General features: G+C 37.1%; 1 protein-coding gene across 1 annotated transcript in view; it reads right to left on the bottom strand.

Annotated features, from left to right (window-relative positions):
• The window catches only part of ARHGAP21 (Rho GTPase activating protein 21), a 61,558-nt gene extending 42,589 nt beyond the window's left edge, over window positions 1-18,969 (bottom strand). The window contains exons 1-4 of the mRNA XM_010006956.1: window positions 18,796-18,969; window positions 14,191-14,215; window positions 4,220-4,342; window positions 513-591 (exon numbers count right to left, since the gene is read on the bottom strand). Of these exons, the coding sequence (XP_010005258.1) occupies window positions 513-591; window positions 4,220-4,286 (146 nt within the window). The 5' untranslated portion in view covers window positions 4,287-4,342; window positions 14,191-14,215; window positions 18,796-18,969. The remainder of the gene's footprint in view (window positions 1-512; window positions 592-4,219; window positions 4,343-14,190; window positions 14,216-18,795) is intronic.
• Between the last annotated feature and the right edge of the window lie 655 nt (window positions 18,970-19,624).

Raw genomic sequence — 19,624 nt, forward strand, 5'->3', positions numbered from 1 at the left:
TTAACAAGCCCTTGTGAGTTGCAGGAGCAGTAAACATTCCTATTTCATCAACCCTGTGCAAAGTTCATAACTTGCTGCAAAACAGATGAAAGCCAAGACACACTGCAGTTGTTTTGCAGATGTGCACTAACAAATCCCCTTTGCCTGATGTGCTGACTCCCAGTTATCAGAACTCCTAAGCAAAGTAGATTTTTCTGATTTTCTTTTTAAACTGACACGTGTATACCTAATCTGCCTATTTTAAATTCTGACAACTTTCCTCTATAGCACTCAGTGTGATTTGCTAACAAGTGGCAAGTAATGACATAAAAGGACTGTGACCCAATTCAGCATACCTGCTCTCTAACCATTCCCAGCATTCAGTAAATAAATGAAAACAGAAATAGTAAAATTGAGTGTGTTTTAAGAAAAAATTTTAAATAGGAGTTCCTTTTTCAGAAGAACCATAAATGCTCATTTCCTGCTTAGTATAAAAAAATAAGGTAGCATATAATTAAATACTAGTATCTTACCTGTTCTGTATTAAAGCAATGACTTGAGAATATGTCTTCCCAATAACACTTTCTCCATTGACTTTTATAATTCTGTCACCTGTAAAGGGAAAAGTTATACTTTAAATTCATTTGTCTAGACTTTTTTAATAATATGTATTTCTGTACCTCAAATAATCAAGATTATTATGTTAAATTCAAGGTTAGTCATCTTTAAAAATGAAAAAAGAATATGCACAGCGCAACTATATGTAACCATATACGGGTTGCCAAGTTCCTACTCTTTTCTCAGAGCATTTTCAGATGTGGTACCTTATTCCAAGCTTCCAAATGAATCACCTAGAAACTCACAGAAAGAAAACCACAATCAGGTGTAAGCTATATCAGAGGCTCACTTAAGTATCCCATCATTAAATATAAAGCTTTTGATGTATGGCAACACCTACCTCAAACTCAAATTCTAAGCAGACATTTCATTCCAGCACTTAATCTCAAAACAAAACCAAACTTCAATTCAGAACAATGCCAGGTGCAGCTGACACTCCTTTAATAAAAGCAAGTACTGGAATTCTGTACTTCCTTCTAAGAAATAAAGAATGAAGATATTGAAAGCCTCCAGCTTCCTCCTTCCTCAGAATAATCAGAGTTGTTGCCAAGACATTGCTATTGTCTCATCGATGCAACTTTAACAGGGCAATGGGTTATTTCATATCCATATAGATATAACTTTAGACCTAACATAACTTCCATCAAATTTCTTTAAATAGCCTGTTGCACTTTCCTTCATATACTCTCCTAAGTTAAGTGGCAAAAATATCAGGTACAGCTATTTTCAGCTGTTGATGAAAAACCCATCCCATTCCTTCATTACATCATCTCTGCTCAGAAGAGCAGAAAGGTAGCTTGAATTTACTAATGAGGAGAAAATGGTCTAAAGGATTATAGGTAGGGAGCTTTGGAAAGCTGCTGGAGAAAGAGAAATAGGAAGAAAGGACTCCTTGGAAAGTGAGCCAAATGGAATGGCTTTTTCAACACTGCTTTAGAAACTGAAAGCCCTTTCTGTTTTTCTGATGCGATCAAAGCAAGGAAAAAGATGTTCACAATGAATGGTCAGCCTGAGCTGGTGGCAGTAACATTCTAAATGCTTGTGCTCTGTGGAGGTTCCCAATACAGACCCCAGGGATTTCCAGACTTACTGAATCGCAAAGATCTTTTGACTTTTTATTTCATCTGCACACACAGCATGACATCATGCAAATAAATTGATGCAAAGTTTTCAACTATATATGCTGTTTATCAACTGGTTATCACCCTTTTCCTCATCTAAAAGAGCTCTCATGTCTCTTGCTTGTTAAGCAGTAACAGAAAAGTTGGTCATAACATTCAATGACTGCTAGCAATTCAGCTGAGTGGTAGGCATCCATGAGGGTTGGCAAACACTATTCCACTGTTATATACACAGACACTTTACATAATTCTGCTAAGAAACTGGACTTTAATGACACGAAAGTTTATTTCTAAATGCTTAGTAACACACAAAAATAAACACTTTCACAAATTTGCAGGAAAAAGAAATGGTACAGTTTGTGCCAAAAGATATTTGTGTTTACAAGCTTTGAACCCTGTCCTGCTAGGTCTTACGGAAAGACTTTCTCAGACTACATCACATCCTTCTCTGGAACTTAAATCTGGCTTTTTTCCAGGCTGTTTCAGAAGTTGCCCACAGATAATAGCTCTTTAGGCACTGTTCCCAATAAAAAACGGTAATTAGGAATATCCTGCAAGTTCACCATACCATTTTATCTATTCTTCCAAAGAAATGGACTGGTTTACACACAACAGTGAGAGAAGCCTACTTGAAGCATGCATCCAATGAACCTGTCAAAAAATCTCAGGTGGGACACACTGCAGAACTGGTTACATGAAGTAAGTGGGTGCAGGCAAGTCCACAAAATACAACTTTGCTCAGTTTCAGGTTCATATAAAGGGGAAAGCTAGTGTCTGTAGTGCAAAAAAAGGACACAGAAGCATGAAGCCTTTTTCAAACAGTTCTCTATCAATCTGATGGCCTATTAAATACCTTTGATCAAACTAAAAATTCAGCTGATGACATTTAAATCATCTTCCTTTCCACACACATTTTAGTTCTTTATATTCTTGCATGTATATAAATGAGAACATGAAGATCAAGACACAGGAAACATGGATCTGTTTGGGTGTGTATTTCAATATTTCTATAACACTCATATTTGGAAGTCACAAATAATTTCTTTTTTAATGAAATGCCTTGGAGGTTAAATATGGAAAGTGTGATCTTTCTAACTCTAACAAAGATAATTCTACAGGAGTATTCAAAAATATACAGAATGTACTGTCTTACATTTAAGATACTATCATCTATTCCTTAAACTTTAAAGTTTATTCCAAGCTTTCTGATGAGCAGCAGCCAGGTAGGGTCCTGAAAGAGAGTGCATTGATTCAGTGTAGCGAAGCTTGGGTTGAGACTGTCAGTAACTGACAAACTTAAGGACCTAAACTCATTGTTCAAGTATTTTCTTTCCATTGGTGTGACCATGAAACAAAGTCAAGTTGAATTAAATATTTAAAAGAGTTGATTCTACGAAGTAAGAAATGTATACAGTGTCAATATCAGACGTTAAGCAAGCTATCTTCCTGATCACTCCCTGCGTGTTTTTTAACATAATTTCAAGATGTATAGTAAGATATCTCACCCTAAAGTTTCAAACAAGAAATAGTGGCATGACCTAATTAGATATAATTGCTCTCAGCATTGTTTAAGAATATTATTCTGATAATTTAAAATGCATTTCACATTTATTTTTTGTTCTTTATTCTGAGCTCCTAAAAATCTACTCTGTGCTTAAAAATAAGCTATTTTCTGCAGATTTCATCTCTTTCAATTTGGCAAACATTGAACAGAGTAGAAATTAACATGGCTCCTCTGTACAACTTCAACATATGCTGCACTTTATCAAGCCAAAACATTTCTTTGTGTAACAGCATTAAAATAATGCCAAAGTAGCCCTTTCTTGAATAACTACTTAAGGAAAAGATAAAAAAGAAAAACGCCTTATTCTGTACAAGTTTGATCTAGTACTGTTTTTAAATTGAGATCATTCTAGAACCTTTGTTTCTTTTGGAAGACACATACGAAACTTACTCTATTCCTGTCAAATTCCCGTACATAAAACACTTAAGTAAAGGTGTGACAATGTACCTGGCACTTCACAAGAAACATGCATTCTGCTCTCCAGTTTGATTAAATCAAACAACTGAATGAAATGTGGTAAGGTGACAAGAGACTGTGATTGCTCCCATTCAATTTAACGGGGATGGAATAATTTAAAGGACAAAACCCTGAGTTTTGAGGCTAGCAACTTGTCACAAAGCACAAGAAACAGGAACTTAAAAATGTCATTTACCTCCCTTTTCTCTTCTCACATATTTTATCATATACCTGTTCTTAATATACTTCTTTAATAATACAAGACTAAGAGTTTAATACCTTAATACATTTGATATAGCAACTCCAGGGAGAACACAATAGTGCTTTTGAGAAAAAAACACTGGAGGATAATTTAAAAGACAGTTTCAAACTTCTGAAGGAAAGAATAACATTTCAGTGGAAGATAGCACCATACATAAAAACTTAAATAACATGTTTTACATCATTTACACAAACATGCAGTGTTATAGAACAACAGTACCTGTGCACAGTCCAGCTTCAGAAGCAGGTCCACCTTCTTTAACTTGTTTAACAAATATGGTATCCATTGGCTCCAATCTATTTCTTTGCTTTCCTGAGGAAGAAATAGTATGTCTTAAAAGCACTTAATTACACTGCATTACAATGTTTTTACATTAAGAATTATTTTGAAATGTTCCTCATTACAAATACTGAAGCTCAATTTGGGGTGAGGGAGGGAAGAGTCCTAAAGACAGCCATTTCATTAAAAATCTTTTAGGTGTTAGGGTGAAAAAGAAGGGGAAGAATAATGAAAAGATATATCCCAACTTGCAAATGAGTCCCAGTGAGTGGGGTTTTTTATTCATAAGATACAAAGCCAGACAAACTGAGTAAGAATTAGTATTGCAAACTGAATTTTTTTTTCTTAGAAGAAAAAAATGCTGATTTATAGTCCTCATAGAACTGTAACACTGATTTTCCAATAGTGTTTTTCAGATGCTCCAAGACGAAACCTAAAGTTTTCTTGACAATTTAACAAAATTAAAAAAACAATTTATAATTCAAAATAAATTATGTCTTCATGTGATGTACATATCCATATATACACAATATAAATGCAGAAGTTAATCTACAGTAGTTAGAAACCATAACACTTGTGTCTTCTTGCCTTTTCAGTATACACTTAATTTCTGTGCTCTCAGAAGCATATGTACCTTGTGCTCTTACATGCACAGCACCAAATCTAAGTAATTCTTAGTTAAGTAGCCACTGTTCCCAACTCCTATCATCAGTTACTACCCTTGTACCACACTCTGAGCTGGGCAAATATAACTCTTTGGAGACTAGACTATCTACCTTAGGAAACTGACTTGAATTGAAAATAAGCTGCCTCTAGGTTCCAGTTTACAGGAAACCTTGGCATAGTGGAGAGAATAGTATAAACTGCAGAAAAAGCAGGAACAGCAGGAGACAAGAAAGGGATTTCTTAAATCAGGTACTGCTGATGAGAGAAACACTCTGTGAAACTGGAGTATTAGGCTCTAGTCACTTCTTCGGTGATGTGTCTTTGACTTAGGCACAAATGCCACTGCTTTTTGGAAGTACTTCCACGACAGCTTTAACTATCCCACCTGGCCACGTTCACTAGGCCACAGCACTATCTATTGAACAGGTGACCCTCTTATCCCTATTTTTGTTCATTTCCATATGGGAAAAGTATTTAATTGAAGAATTTTAATAAAATGCACAAAACCAGACTTTCCTCTGATTCACATTTTTCAAATGTAAGTTTTAGCCTAGTGCCTTCATTCTGCAGACCCTCAGTGTCCTGCCATTTTACCACAGAACAGTTTAACAAAATGGCTTACTCATATGGCTCTCAATGGCCTTCTCAAAATAACTCCAGATTGGTACAGAATTATCAAAAAGTTGATTTGATAGAATCAGATAAGTACTATATACAAAGCAACTGCATCATAAATCAAGAAACTCCAGCTGGCAGCTCAGCCCCCAAATACTTCAAAACTTGATTAGCAGGACACAACTACAAGACACACAAAACAAAGCTAGTCAACCAAAGCTAGTATCTGTTATTTTTAATCTTCCGATTTAAACACGCACTGAACACACGATGGGTCTCATCCTTTAAGAAGTAGTAACATTTCAGAAAGTTTAGACAAATTCTAAGAACAACTTAACCAGGTGCCCTGAGCAAAAGGTTGCTTCAACCATGTAAAAGGGTGAAGTTAAAGTATGACCTCTTATAGGACCAAACATCCATCCCAGTGCTGTCACTTAATCTTTTACTTAAAGATTTACAATCCCCAAAGTTACTAGAAACAATAAAAATAATGGAACTCTTGTGGCTCATTTGATTTATAATATTTAATATCTGATACTTACAACCCAACACCAAGGGCCTAGCTCAGCTAGCTAGCTCAGCAAATGTTACTTTATGCCTTGTCTGCACTGAATACATAAAGCAAGAGGTGCTCAGGCAGTTAAGGTTACTCCCATTCACTATCCAACACAGAATACCTTTACTACATCTTCCACTTCTGAGTTAGCAGGGAAAAATGTACGAATTCATGGAGACCAGAGACTGAAGGCTTCCCTGAACATCTGACTTCTGACCAACATGTCAGCTACAATAGGTTCGCCAAGACTATGAGCACTCACTTCAGGTTTTCACAGCTATTTTATGGACCACTTCACAAAGCTGATTAGACGTTAAACTCTGTTCTTTGTCCTACACAGCACACTTTTTTTTTAGAGAAGGACAAGTGTTGCCTGAACTTTTACTTCAGAGATTCAGTATAATCAGAAATAAAAGAATAAATCGTCAAGTATAAGACTTAAGGCAAAAAATCACTGGCTTAAACAAGGACAGTAAGGAATCAGTAGTCTTTGCAATGCAATTCTTAGTCTAAACAACAAAAGTTAAGTAGTTTGAGGAAGCACAAATACCTATAGTGAAATGCAAGACAATTCCAGAAAAGCAGTTTATTACAACAAATTTTTCCTAGCCAATACATCAGTTTTTCTTAACTGTATGCAAATATTTTAATTAGTCAGCAATTTTTAACCAAAAAATACTAACTACTACCTTCAATATGCAGTGAGATCAAAGCAGAATCTACAGAATTAAGAGACTGATATTTTGTGTCAACTGTTGTTTGAATTAATGTCAAATAAAATTAAAAGTTTTCTTAATAACACATATTTATCATTATTCTCTAATCTTTATACTACCTGATCTACTAGCTAAGACTACAAGTCAATACCACCTTAACAGTCTGGCAGTAAGTTTCCCACTATAAAGTTACAAGGACGTTTTCCTAACAAATGTCTGAGATTCCAGAAGTGGCAGAGGGGAGCACACTGCACTAGCACAGCCATCTGATTTACAAAAATAATAGAATCCTAATCTGCACCTTCACCCTGATGAAAGGGAATACTTAAAAAAATATTACTTTTAAACAGAACAATAGAATTAGCTACAGTAAGAACTGACTTATGCAGAATCACTGAATCTTAGGGGTCGGAAGGGACCTTGAAAGATCATCTAGTCCAACCCCCCTGCCAGAGCAGGGTCACCCAAAGCACGTCACACAGGAACACGTTCAGGCAGGTTTTGAATGTCTCCAGTAAAGGAGACCCCACAACCTCTCTGGGCAGCCTGTTCCAGTGCTCTGTCACTCTCACAGTAAAGAAGTTTTTTCTGATATTTACATAGAATCTCCTATGTTTCAGTTTGCCTCCACTGCCCCTTGTCCTATCACTGGACATCATTGAAAAAAGCCTGGCTCTGTTCTCCTGATACTCGCCCTTAACATATTTGTAAACATTGATGAGGTCGCCCCTCAGTCTCCTCCAAGATAGAGAGACCCAGCTCCCTCAGCCTTTCCTCATAAGGGAGATGTGCCACTCTCTTAATAATTTTTGTGGCTCTGCACTGGATTCTTTCAAGCAGTTCCCTGTCCTGTCCACACATTGGTGTGGGTGTGTCACACACAGCAAAACTAAGTCTAACTCCCCTAAACTTGACTTAGATGTTAATAAGAGGAGGGAAAACAACCAAAACAGAAATAAAACAAACCCACACCAAAGTGCTGTTGCTCACATAGTTCTTCCTTTCTTTTTGACCTGCAGAGCACAAACCTGCAAGTGTTTCGGGACACACGTACTTTCTCACAAAGTCTCTCCTAAGAATCCACTCCTTAAAAATATGCCATTTCTCCTCTTCTTAGAGGAAAAAAAGTATATTTTGCTCAGGATAGCTGAACCACACTTAGAAATACTCATAACACAGGAACTGAATAAAGGCTACAGAGGTTTGTTAACCTTACGCAGAACATTTTTACTCCTGTTCCAATGCTCAGCAGATGGCAAGGGTGACTTTCCTTTATATACTCAAGAATCAACAGCCACATGAAACCTCAAATTATTACATTAAGACAGTCTCTTAGGTACATCTTTCTCTGACTCAAAAGAGAGGAACATTCCTTGTGAACATGAATACCTATCAGTATGCTTTTTGATATCTAAGGCATTTGCACTCTGTTGATTCAACAGTGCCAAATCACACTAAGTCTTCCAATGCCTTTCAGGCAAAGGGAGAATTATGAACAGCTACAGTGGGACAAATGCTTCTAAAGTATTACTGGAACAAAAACCTGCTAATCATTTCCCAAGCCACTTAAAAGAAGATTGCTGAAAACACAGCAGAATTTACATTAATTAACAGCGATTTCATTTAATTAAATATGAATTACAGAACTGTCATGATTACATTTAACTAAGAGTGTTCAAGTAAAGACAATTCTGGATTTTATTATCTGCAAACTGAATTTCATACATAGTAAGCATTTCTCCACTAGCAATCCATTGCAGAAAACGAGTCCAAAGGTCCCAGCCCAGCTCTGACAGAGCTTATTTCACTCACTGTCATGCACAAATTAACTCAACCAAAAAACACTAAAGCAAATACAGTGCCAAGGATGAGCCTCTAAAAGAGAGGTGGGCACACATATAGATCTGGCTTTGTTATGGAAAACATAACACAGTTTCAACTTAAATGCAAACTCTCCAAAACAGCGTTTTCCTATTGCGTTATCAGCAATATTATGATTTCTTTCAATTCTCCAGAACATTCACTTCAGTTCTTAAATAAGCATAGAGAAGCTCAATCCGTATGTGTTGTAGTGAACCTAAATCCATGGAAATTAGACTTAAACAGCTCATCATGTTGTCACTAAAAGTCAAAGATAATTTGAACTCCGTAGGATTCACAGAAAAACACTATACAAGTGGCAAGTTGGAAGGCCACTCTGCTGGACATTCTAGATACGCTTTAAGGGAACAAATAATCATCAGCCTCTGGTCCCAGTGGAAAACTAAACAAGTCCTCTATTCATATTCTCAATATTTATTGTTGAAAATAAAGTTGGATTAAAAATCCACCAAAAAATTATAATGGCACTATACTAAAGTATCAGTGTTATGTACCTCATCCTACTCTTATTCCACTATTACATACCTTAGACTGTATGATCCCAGTAATCTACAACCTTTCAAAAAACTTGCTTTCACATTCGTTCTCTTGTTCCTTATCTACCTTGTTCCCATCATCACAAGTAGCTTATTTCATAACAGACTGAGCTGACAGATGATGATGTTAGAAAACGTGGCATTAAATTAAATCCTGGGAGAACACAAACCACATTACAGGAAATCAGTTCTGTTTAAAGAAATAAAACATCGAAAACTCAAGGCATTATGTAAGCAACAGTAAGAAAAAGCTTTTCTTGCACTTTTTTCCACCCTTCCCCCAAAGGCCCTATGTCGAACAAGACTTACAGAGAACTAAAGCAGCTCAGGTAATAAATTTGAATTATTTATCTTAGATAACTGAAGATAGAAGCTTTAATCCACATTAGAAAAATAGCCTGGTGATCACAATTTAACATAGAAATCTCAGTGTAAACAGATGTCTGGAGTCTCATTATAAAGCACACAGTCTACAGAAAAGGACACAGAACAATATACCTAACTCACCTTTCATTTTTACAGTAAGATAAGCTGCTAGTTGCTATAGATACTTCCACACAGAAATAGGAGATAAAGTAGGAAAGCAATAACATAATATTAAAAAAAATATGAAACTAGATTATAATGATACAGACTTCCTAGGCACTGTGATAAATATAAAATACCATCATTCCCATATGAAAGATGAAATTCTTTTCAGACTACTTCTATATTCTTATCACTGTTCCTTTTAATCATGCTTCAAGCAGTCTTGGAAGAACAACATATTCACCATATTAAGCACACAACTAAACGGCATGGAGGCATCATGGCAATGGAGATAATTTTCTACAGCACTACTTATTTTTATTACTTAATACTATTTCTAATAGGTACAGCTATATTTCAGCCTGTCTCCAAATATTTCTAAGACGCCCTCCTGGAACAGGATTTTAATAGCTTAGCTTAAGGTCATGATGTGGAGCAGCAGAAGTAGGAAAAAACAGAAATCTTTTAAATAATAACTACAGAACACTCAGGGTCAATCTGCTGTGATGGCCTTCCAGCAGATAGCAGGGTGCTAGTGCCCCCCATAAGGGTCACGGCCTTCACATGTAAGGTTTCCACCAGCTGTTTGAAGAAAACCTCATCTACTTCTTCCCTGATCAGGCAGTCTGTAGCGGACGCCCACTAAAACATGGCTCATTCAACTTCACAACAAAGGCAACTTGACCTCTGAGCTGCCCTGACCTGCCACAGAATCCTAGCATTTTCCAAAAGTGCCTGTACCCATCTGCTGCAGCAGACTAGTGCACTCCTGTGAGCTATTCCACCATGTCTCTGTGACCCCAGGGAGACCGTAGGCCTGCAACTGCATGTAGACCTCCAACTCCTCCTGCTTGTTGCCCGTGCTGCATGCATGAGTGCACAGGGGTTTCAGAGAGGCCCTCAAAAGAGGCATAAGAGTTCTCCCCATCTCCCCAGTTCTCCTGTAGGCATTCCCTTACTTCTGTGCACACACTTTAGGTGATCCCCTTCTGTCTTAACTGCTGACCATGAGATGTCTCCCGTCCCTTTGTCTGACAACCCAATCCACCACTTCCTCACTTATTTCTTAGCCATCATGACACTCCTGTGTCATTTTAGGTTTAGGGCTCTCCTGGACAAATTTGCATTACCTTTTCTTCTATATGTTTTGAAGACTTACTGCTTACCATAAGCTAGACTAATGCAAGCCAGGAGCACAACTGAAATACTTACAAGAAGTTCCACTAAATTCTATACCAGAACATGAAACCATACCAAAATATTAAATTTACTGTTAGAACACATCAAACCTGATACATGCTTTTATCTTGTGCCCTCTAGACTTAACTAAGTACTCAGCTCCTTTGAAAAAGATATTCAAGTGCTTTTAATAAAAAGCAATAGCAATAGAGACGCTTTACTGTACACTCACCTACTCAAATACATAAATGCTGAATCTCACAAAACCCTCAACTTTTCAAGCTAAGTTTAACCTGTGAAAAGGGCAAATCAGAAAATGCAGGTAAATAGAAATCTTCACTCCAAATCAATGAAAAAAATAGACAATTTTGCACTGGCATGCACTGCTTCACAAAAATGAAAAGCTTTAATACCCTTAGCCTAGCCTTTGAGAAAGGAAAGCTCAACTGATTTAAGTGATTTATCACCTCCAGACTGCAAAAGTAAAATGTTTATCATTAAGATCTTTTCCTTGTCAATTCAGACAGACCTTTGCAGAGGCCAGTCTACCCATGAAGTTTGGAGGAAAATACATGACATTTGCCACTAGATGGCCCCTCTGCACGACACCCCGCACTGCACACTGCCCAGCAACTTGCTTTTTGGAAGAACTGGTGCTTCCGCAGCAAGGGACACCCCCACAGCCAGCAGCCCAACTACACGCTGCTGCAGGTCAGCTCGGCCTCTTTTTCCTATGTTAATTACTTTAAGAATCCTTATTATAGTCTTTCACAGAATTTCTAGCATATCTCTTTTTGCTAAACTAACATGATCTTTGAGAACACAAAAACTGAGATGAGGTTTTCCCGATTTTCTCCTCACAAGATACTTCCTCAGCCCATTTGGCAACAGGAACAACTGGTAGGAATGTAAAAAAGAATCCATTTCATCCATCCTGCCTTCCAAAGTCACACTAAGTGTTGGAGAAAAATGTATTACACACTCGGTCCCATTTTGATTTTTTAAAAAACATAATATACAAGACTAGCAGGTTAAGTTCTACCAACACCTACATCCTCCATCTCAGTAATCTCTTTCCAGAAGGAACCCAAGTCCAACCTTCTCGCCTGCTAATGAGGATATTGTTATCTTTGCAGAGCCCTTTGTGCCCTTTGATCTGTATTTTCAAGGCATACAATGTACTACGTTGCTATAAATAAGAAATAGTTGAGCTATGATTCATTGTTTAAGTAGCTACACAAAAATGTCAAGAAAGTAATCCCTCTCCCACTCTGGACAGGTTTCACAGTGAACCAAATAAATGATTGTTTACTGCAGTTCCTCTACTGAAAAACAGATCTCAGATAATATTTTAGATAAACAGACCCATATTTGCATCTTTAGATGATCCAGCTGTAAGAATACTGCAGAACTCTAGAGCACAAGTGGTTTGGCACAGAGGATTGACTGTTTCCCTTACTAAAGGAATTTGCTTTTTCTTTTTGTACACTAAAATGGATAAAGGAAGTCCAAAGCTTGGGGAGTGGAAGGAGGGGTGGATGATGAATAGGAAGAGACTGACTTTTCACTGTTTAGCAAGCAGCTGACGACAGCAGGGTTAGACTAGAAGAATGAAATTGATTAATTAATCTGCCTCCAAGAGAAAAGTAATGAAGTCCAAGTAAATTCATATTTCCTGGAATACTTCTAATATATCATAGTTACACAAAAAACCTGAATCAAAAATTCAGACATGTTCTCTTCCAACTAAATAAGATTTTAGAAAGTATACTGAAACTGGGTATCATTCTCTGCTACAGTGCAAAGCAAACTGTAACCCATGAATAAAAACAAGCATTCCCCCTATACTGTCTCTGAGCAACAGTCCCACCTTGAAACAGGTCTGCCCTGAATAGCTTGTGCTGCACTACCAGATGAAGCACAAACTGAAGTGCTGCACATTACACTCAAAATGCAGCTAATCCCACCTCCTCTGCTTTCCTTTAGCAGCTTGACAGGCTGGTGAGAAAAGAGTGGGCTCTAAACCTGAAAACCCCATTTCCTTACCTAATCAATTCATTTTTCACCCTTCTAAGGAAACAATAAGACAGCAGCAAAAAGGGAAGAGTGGAGGAGAAACTAACTATATAATTAAGAGAAATTTAAGTGGGACTGAGATGCAGTATCAACTAATAAAAAATAAGTTAATTGGTGAATCAAGACAGAGCAGACACAGGCAATCTGAGAGGGAGAAAGCTATGAAAAGGGAACTGACAGGCATAACCTAGAAATAGGTTTTTTTCCACCCCTCCTAAATCAAGTGCAAAAATTTTATTCCTACATCTTATCTGACATTACTGAAACATCTCTTAAGATGTACATGACAGTACTAAAACTGATTAAATAAGTTGGATCAGATAGAGACTTCCTTTTTACAAGGAGTCATAGGGAAAAAATGAGGGGTAACAGGTGCAAGTTACTTCTGGAGAGATTTGACATCAGAAAAAAAATCTTTCACTATGAGAAGACCTCGACTTTGTATTAATCTCCCCAGAAGGGGTGGATTTCCCAACACTGGATGTTTTTAAGACTCAGTTTAACAAGGTGCTGGGCCATCACATCTAAACTATGTTCCTATCTAGAAAGGCTGGACCAGATGATCCTTCAGGTCCTTTCCAATCTGGCATCCTTTGATCTTTGGATTTTGTTAGTTACTGAAGAACATATCATGAAGCTAACAGGAATAACATTTATCTGCTGTTTTAAAAACAGCTGTATGTGACTTTTGAGGATAATTTTTACCATCACTATTAACACTAGGTTTATATACTTTTGTGTTGCTTTTGTTAAAGTTACCACTAAATTTAAATTTCATACTGGCTAAACTTAGACACACTGAACAGCACTTTTAAAAAATGCATATATATGTATATAAAAAAAACTATCCGCAAAACTCAAATTCTTTACTGTAGTACTTTGAACAGGTAACTGCAGGTCTTCAGACAGATCAAATTAAGAGAGTTTGAGTATTTCAACTAACTTAGTGGCCACGCAAGCACCCACACTAAGTGTATCTTACCTATCTTTAGACAAATATTTCCTTTGTTTGCTCCAACACCTTTAAATTCAATGAGCTTGATGGTTACTTAAGTGATTTTATATTTCAAACTCTTAAGTAGCTATTGAAGTGTATTACACAGCTGAAGAGAAATATTCAACATACTCAGTCTGTGAAAGAATAAAAACAAGACATACCTTGTCTATTCCCATTCTCTTCATCCTAAGGAAAAAGAAAGAGTGCATATTAAAAATGTAATAAAATGGTGAAAATGCATGGACATCTAATAAGCTATGAAGACTTGAAGTGAACTTCTAAGATTAAGTCTGCATTCCAGTATTTTGTACTTTCACAAATATTCAACTTTACAGAACTAGGGAATTCATTCTGAGAAATTACTTCAATACTTTTTTTAAAAAATAAACAACAAAAAACCCCACCCAACTAAGCACAGTGAACAGCAACTCATGTGAAAAGTGTAACTTTACATGGGCTTTTTGCTTAAGCAATCTACCACATGCTCCCTATTCACCTTCTTAAGGAAAAGGAGGCATGGGAAGCAAGAAAGTACACGAGTTATTCCTGAACACGCAGCTATTCCCAGTTTGCCGTGCAGCCCCACACAAGCATGGCCAAGTACTTTTGCCTGAATGTGATGTGTGAAACAACAATCTCAAGTTCCAGGATCATCTTGCACACTATCCTTCACCCAGGGCTGACTGTCCCAACAGACCTACCAAGCAACACTTTCTTCCATAACTTCTATCGTAATGTTTATAAATTACTTAACAACGAGTCCCTCGATTTGTACTTAATTAGCTGTTTTGTGCAAGAACCATGAAAATACACTAGAACTTAGAACAATATCCTACTTTGACCTACACCAGCATGTTAAATGAACTATACTATTATGTAATAAAAAAATAAATAATATTACTGTAACATACTAGCAATCATTATTAAAATATGCAGAGATACTTCCCTGAATTCCAACCAATCACGTTTGACCATTTCAACAACAACAAATAAGGCCTGTTTTCCACTCAGATGTAAATGCAAACAAAGACCAAGTTTTATGGATGCCCCAGTTTCCACTGCCACTTTGTCACTAAGGTATTAAGTTTCAAACTTGCAATTTACCGCTTTTTCAGGTGTTACGCATCTAACTTAAGTGGCCCACCGTGCCACCAGGAATTGCAGTTTCAGTGATGAGAGTGGAAGTCCTTGAAAGGCAGACATGAGCTTTGTACACACAAGGCCGGAAATGCCTCTAACTTGAGTTCACTCTCACTAGACCTTAAGTCTCTAGGTTAACTAGAGTGCAGTTATTTTACTTAGGTTTGGAACAGTTCTTTTCAGAAAAAGACAACAGCAGCATCATTAAAAAATAAAGTTTACCACTGTTGGGGTTTTCCCATGAGCACTGAAACAGGAGAAACCCTTGTGCAAGTTCTGCTACACATAGACACATCCATGAGATGGACCAGAAAGCTAGAACTTCATGTCCTTGACAGTAAGCTGGACTTTGCTTCTGCACAATAGACCCTCATTCTATTAAAATTCTGTACTCCTGAATAACAGAAGGGGAAACCTCACAGCTCTCTATTGAGTAACAAGGGTAAGGTGTGCCTCTAGCCTGTGAAATATTAATGGAAGGTGTCACCAAAAAAACAAAATCACCTGAAGAACTGAAGATAACTCACATCAAATAACTATATTAGTTAATAAATTAAAAGACAAGCATGTTTTGGGACTCTCAGTCAGCCAAAGTTTTGAGACAGATCTGCCTAGATCTCCTCCTCACAGCAAGCTCCCCAGAAAACCAAAAAAAGGTTTTTAAACTGAGAGTGTTTTATTCGACTAACAACTAGAACACTGAACTTAAAATTTAAATAAAGACCCAACACCTCAAACGCACATAGGCAGAGAACAGATTATTAAAGATTCTTATAAAATAACACCCACTCTTCTCCACATAATACATAGTTTAGGGTTTGAGTTCATTGCTTCCAAGAAAATTTACCTCAGTGGTATTCCCCCCTAATGAGGAGGAGGCTTGTCCTCATCTCCCCAGTGAGTTCCACCTGACCTCTCAACAGCTTCTCCAACATGAAACTGCAAGCAACAGGTGGAGAACTTTTCACTAGGTATTTCTGAATTAGAACCAAGAGTGGGTATTCAAAATAAAAAATTAAAATTCCACAATGAATATGGAAAGACTATTGAAAGAAAGCTCTTCAGATGTTTTTCTCTCACTACTGCCTCTACCAGTTGATGTTAACTTGCAAAAAGATTTAGAAATCTTGAAAGTAATCAGAAGAGTTACAATGCAAAGCTTTCCCTGGGGTAAAATGCCACTTCTGCACTGATCTAGAGGGAAAGCGACAGCATCAGGTTGACACTTGTGATAACAAAAGGACTGTGGCTCTGTGGAGGATTGAGTAACTCTGCCTGTTGTATCAACGGCATTTTTAACTTCTGGCTGTAACCTCCAGCTTGTATCACAGGTAACTGCCTGCGTTCTCAGCTGTGAAGAAGGGACAAGTTACTACAGGATTTAAGACAGTCAGAAAACCAAATCATGGTTACATTCTTATACTACCTAAGATATGCAAAACAAAATGTCTCTGCCTTCTGAGGCCCTTACAATTCAGATCAATGAGGAAAGAGAGAGGAATGATACTTGAGCTTCTAATCAATGACAGAGACTAATTAGCTGGTAACTGATACTATCTTTGGTCAAACAAGACTAACAGAAAAATGAGATTTGCCTGATATTAGGATCAGGCTGGCAACAGCTGAATTTCATTCTTTGGTACCATAACTTAGGTACACAGACTTCTGTACAAGCCACTGTACAAAGACCTAGGAGTAATCATTTTTTAAGATCTGTTCTTTTTTTCTTCCACCTCATGGACAATAAAAGGAAGAGATTGTAACAGTTTAGGTTAACTTACAGAATTATTTACCAGGGCTCTGTCCAAATGAACCTTATGACCTTTATATCTACACGAATACCTGAAAAAAAAGTGTTACAACTATCCAGCAATCTCATTATTTCATTTTCAAAAAACAGAAACTGGAATTAGTTAACTAGATTCTGACATACCAGAGAAAAACAAACAAACAAAAAAAGGCACTAAGAGCTCTCTTGAAGCAAAACATGGAGGGAGAACTTCAAGACATGTCTCAAGACTCACAGGTATCAGGCTCACTATGTACTGTTTGGGCCTACCTCAGAAACCATCAGATGCGAATGAGAGGGCATGGGCGGCCATTTCTTTTTTTATATTACTTGCCCTCCTTGTGCCTGTCTCCTTCTGCATATGAAGGAGATCTCCTCCTCAGAGGGATCTACCGACACATTCACAAAGAAATATATACAGTCACTTCTCAGTTAAGACGATTTATTCTGCTCATGCTGTTTACATTTTCACCCTCAAAGTGAATAAGGATTGTTGTTGGGTGATAGTGCATAGATGGGTTAGTGCATGTAATTTGTTCTGCTCCAGCTAAGGCTGTCCCACTCTCCTTCCTGTTTCACGTTGGAATTTAACCAAGTACTTCTCTTGGCTGACTATAATCTGTGTTGAACAACAGAAACGTTGAGATCACCTGATACTGCTAACAGTCTCTCTTCCAGTTAGCTTCAGTGATTCCTTGGTCAAAGGGAAAAAAGTTGGGCACTCAATAGCTGAAGTTAACCTTAAAAATATGCCAACTTTCTCCTGCGAAGAAATCTTACAACCACCTAAGGACAGGCAAAAAAGACAACTTTAACAAGAGAATCCTGAAGAGAGACACAAGTGAATTAGCTATCTGGAAAGAGCATGAAGCTACAATACCCATTTCCCATCTTGGTAAGAATCTATTCTTCTGCCTAGCTGGAAAAGCAAAAGCAAAAATGAGAAGTGGCATAGATTATGAGAACTTGCATACCTGATGACTTCAAAATGAGCAAATGTTATTTGAACTCACTAGGAAAAAAAACCCTCAATATTGAAATTTATCTCACTACTAAATGGACTTTTTCTCATATCAGGTACTACAGCATCTTCCAAAACATTCAGTCATATACACACTTTGAGCAATACAGACTAATTAGCTACTTAACATGTAGAACTACCTGTTTTAACTCACAATATTTTACAGTTTTTTTTATTTAAGAAAGCTGTCCTTTAGCGTAGGTCTGTATATATTTTGTGTATCTATCTTCTGACTAACTAACAGGGAATCGCAGATTTTTCTTTTCAGCACAAAGAACATAACACAGAAACACAGCCCATATTTTGAATGTACATTAATTTTAGGTTATTCAGTTAGAAACTATGGTATGTTTTCCCAGGTTATTCTCTTTGTACAAAGGTATGACAAATTTCATTTTTGGGGGGAAGGGGACAAAACAAAATACTTAGCAACAACAGAAAAGAAAAAACCCTAGCCTCCCACCATTGAAGTCTACACTTTAAAAGGTGTACTGACTAATCACACTGGTTTTGAGTAAAAGAATTATGTTCAGAGAAATATTTTCATGTTCTACCATAACCACTGGTCTTACCCATGGCAACAAATATTTTTAACTTGAGCGATCTCATACCCAGTCAATGTTGCTATCCTAGGACAGATCAGTGTATGGTTATAAAACAATGTAATAAATGAGCCCACCCGCCTTACACGCAAGGGATCATTCATCTGTGTCAGATACATCAATATATACATTTACTTTCAAGCAAGTTGGAAGTTTTTACCCTAAAAAGTATATCAGGGCTATGTATAAGTACTTCATTATCAATTTAACTTACTTTAAAAGAAAACTGAACTGCAGATTCTGGAGGATAAACTATGAAGTGTCTTAAGGTGAAGCCAAAACCCTGAGATGTCCTCCTTAGCACGACAGTTTTGGGACCAGGCCAAGAAAAAGTTTCTTCTTCCTCCGATGGTGATACAGCTTCACTCTGCTCTTTTCCATCTTTATTTTTTGATGCCTAAAATACAAAAAGACATACACAGAAGTAATAATTTGCATAATTACCCCAAAAGCCCTTGAACATCACTATGCCCTTCAAAATATAATTTTTCCCCCACAACCAAAATAACATCATGATCACTAGCATTCTCAATAGATATGTGTAAACCAGCATCCCTTTCAGCATTACATCTCTGGTCATATCACGTGCAAAAGGACTCAAATTTTTAAAAAGTTAGATATTAACAAAATCAACATACAACAGTGAAAGACTCAGATGACTCATAAGAAATGTGCACAGCTTGCACGTTTCACTTGCTCTCTACTTTGTTGAGATACAAACGTGTCTTCTGGAACACACTTCTGGGTGTACATAGCTCATGCATACTCACACACTCCTCTTTTCCTCACCTAAAACAAAGGCATCGTTTTCTTGACTACTATCTCCTCACTTAAAACAAGTAAAAACAGAATTGAAGAACATATGCAATTAGGAAGACACTTTTCCTCTAATCACATCTTTGCCGTGATCTTTTTTTTTTCACCCTTAGTTACTTTCTCTCAACATTTCAATACACGTATTCTAAACACATAAGAAGGTCTAGTTTTCCAGTTATTTTTACATCCTACTGCAATCCCTCCCCTCATGCAGAAATAAGACCTCT

The sequence above is a fragment of the Chaetura pelagica genome, unplaced genomic scaffold (assembly GCF_000747805.2).
Source record: "Chaetura pelagica isolate M959 unplaced genomic scaffold, ChaPel_1.0 scaffold17, whole genome shotgun sequence".
NCBI lineage: Eukaryota > Metazoa > Chordata > Aves > Apodiformes > Apodidae > Chaetura > Chaetura pelagica.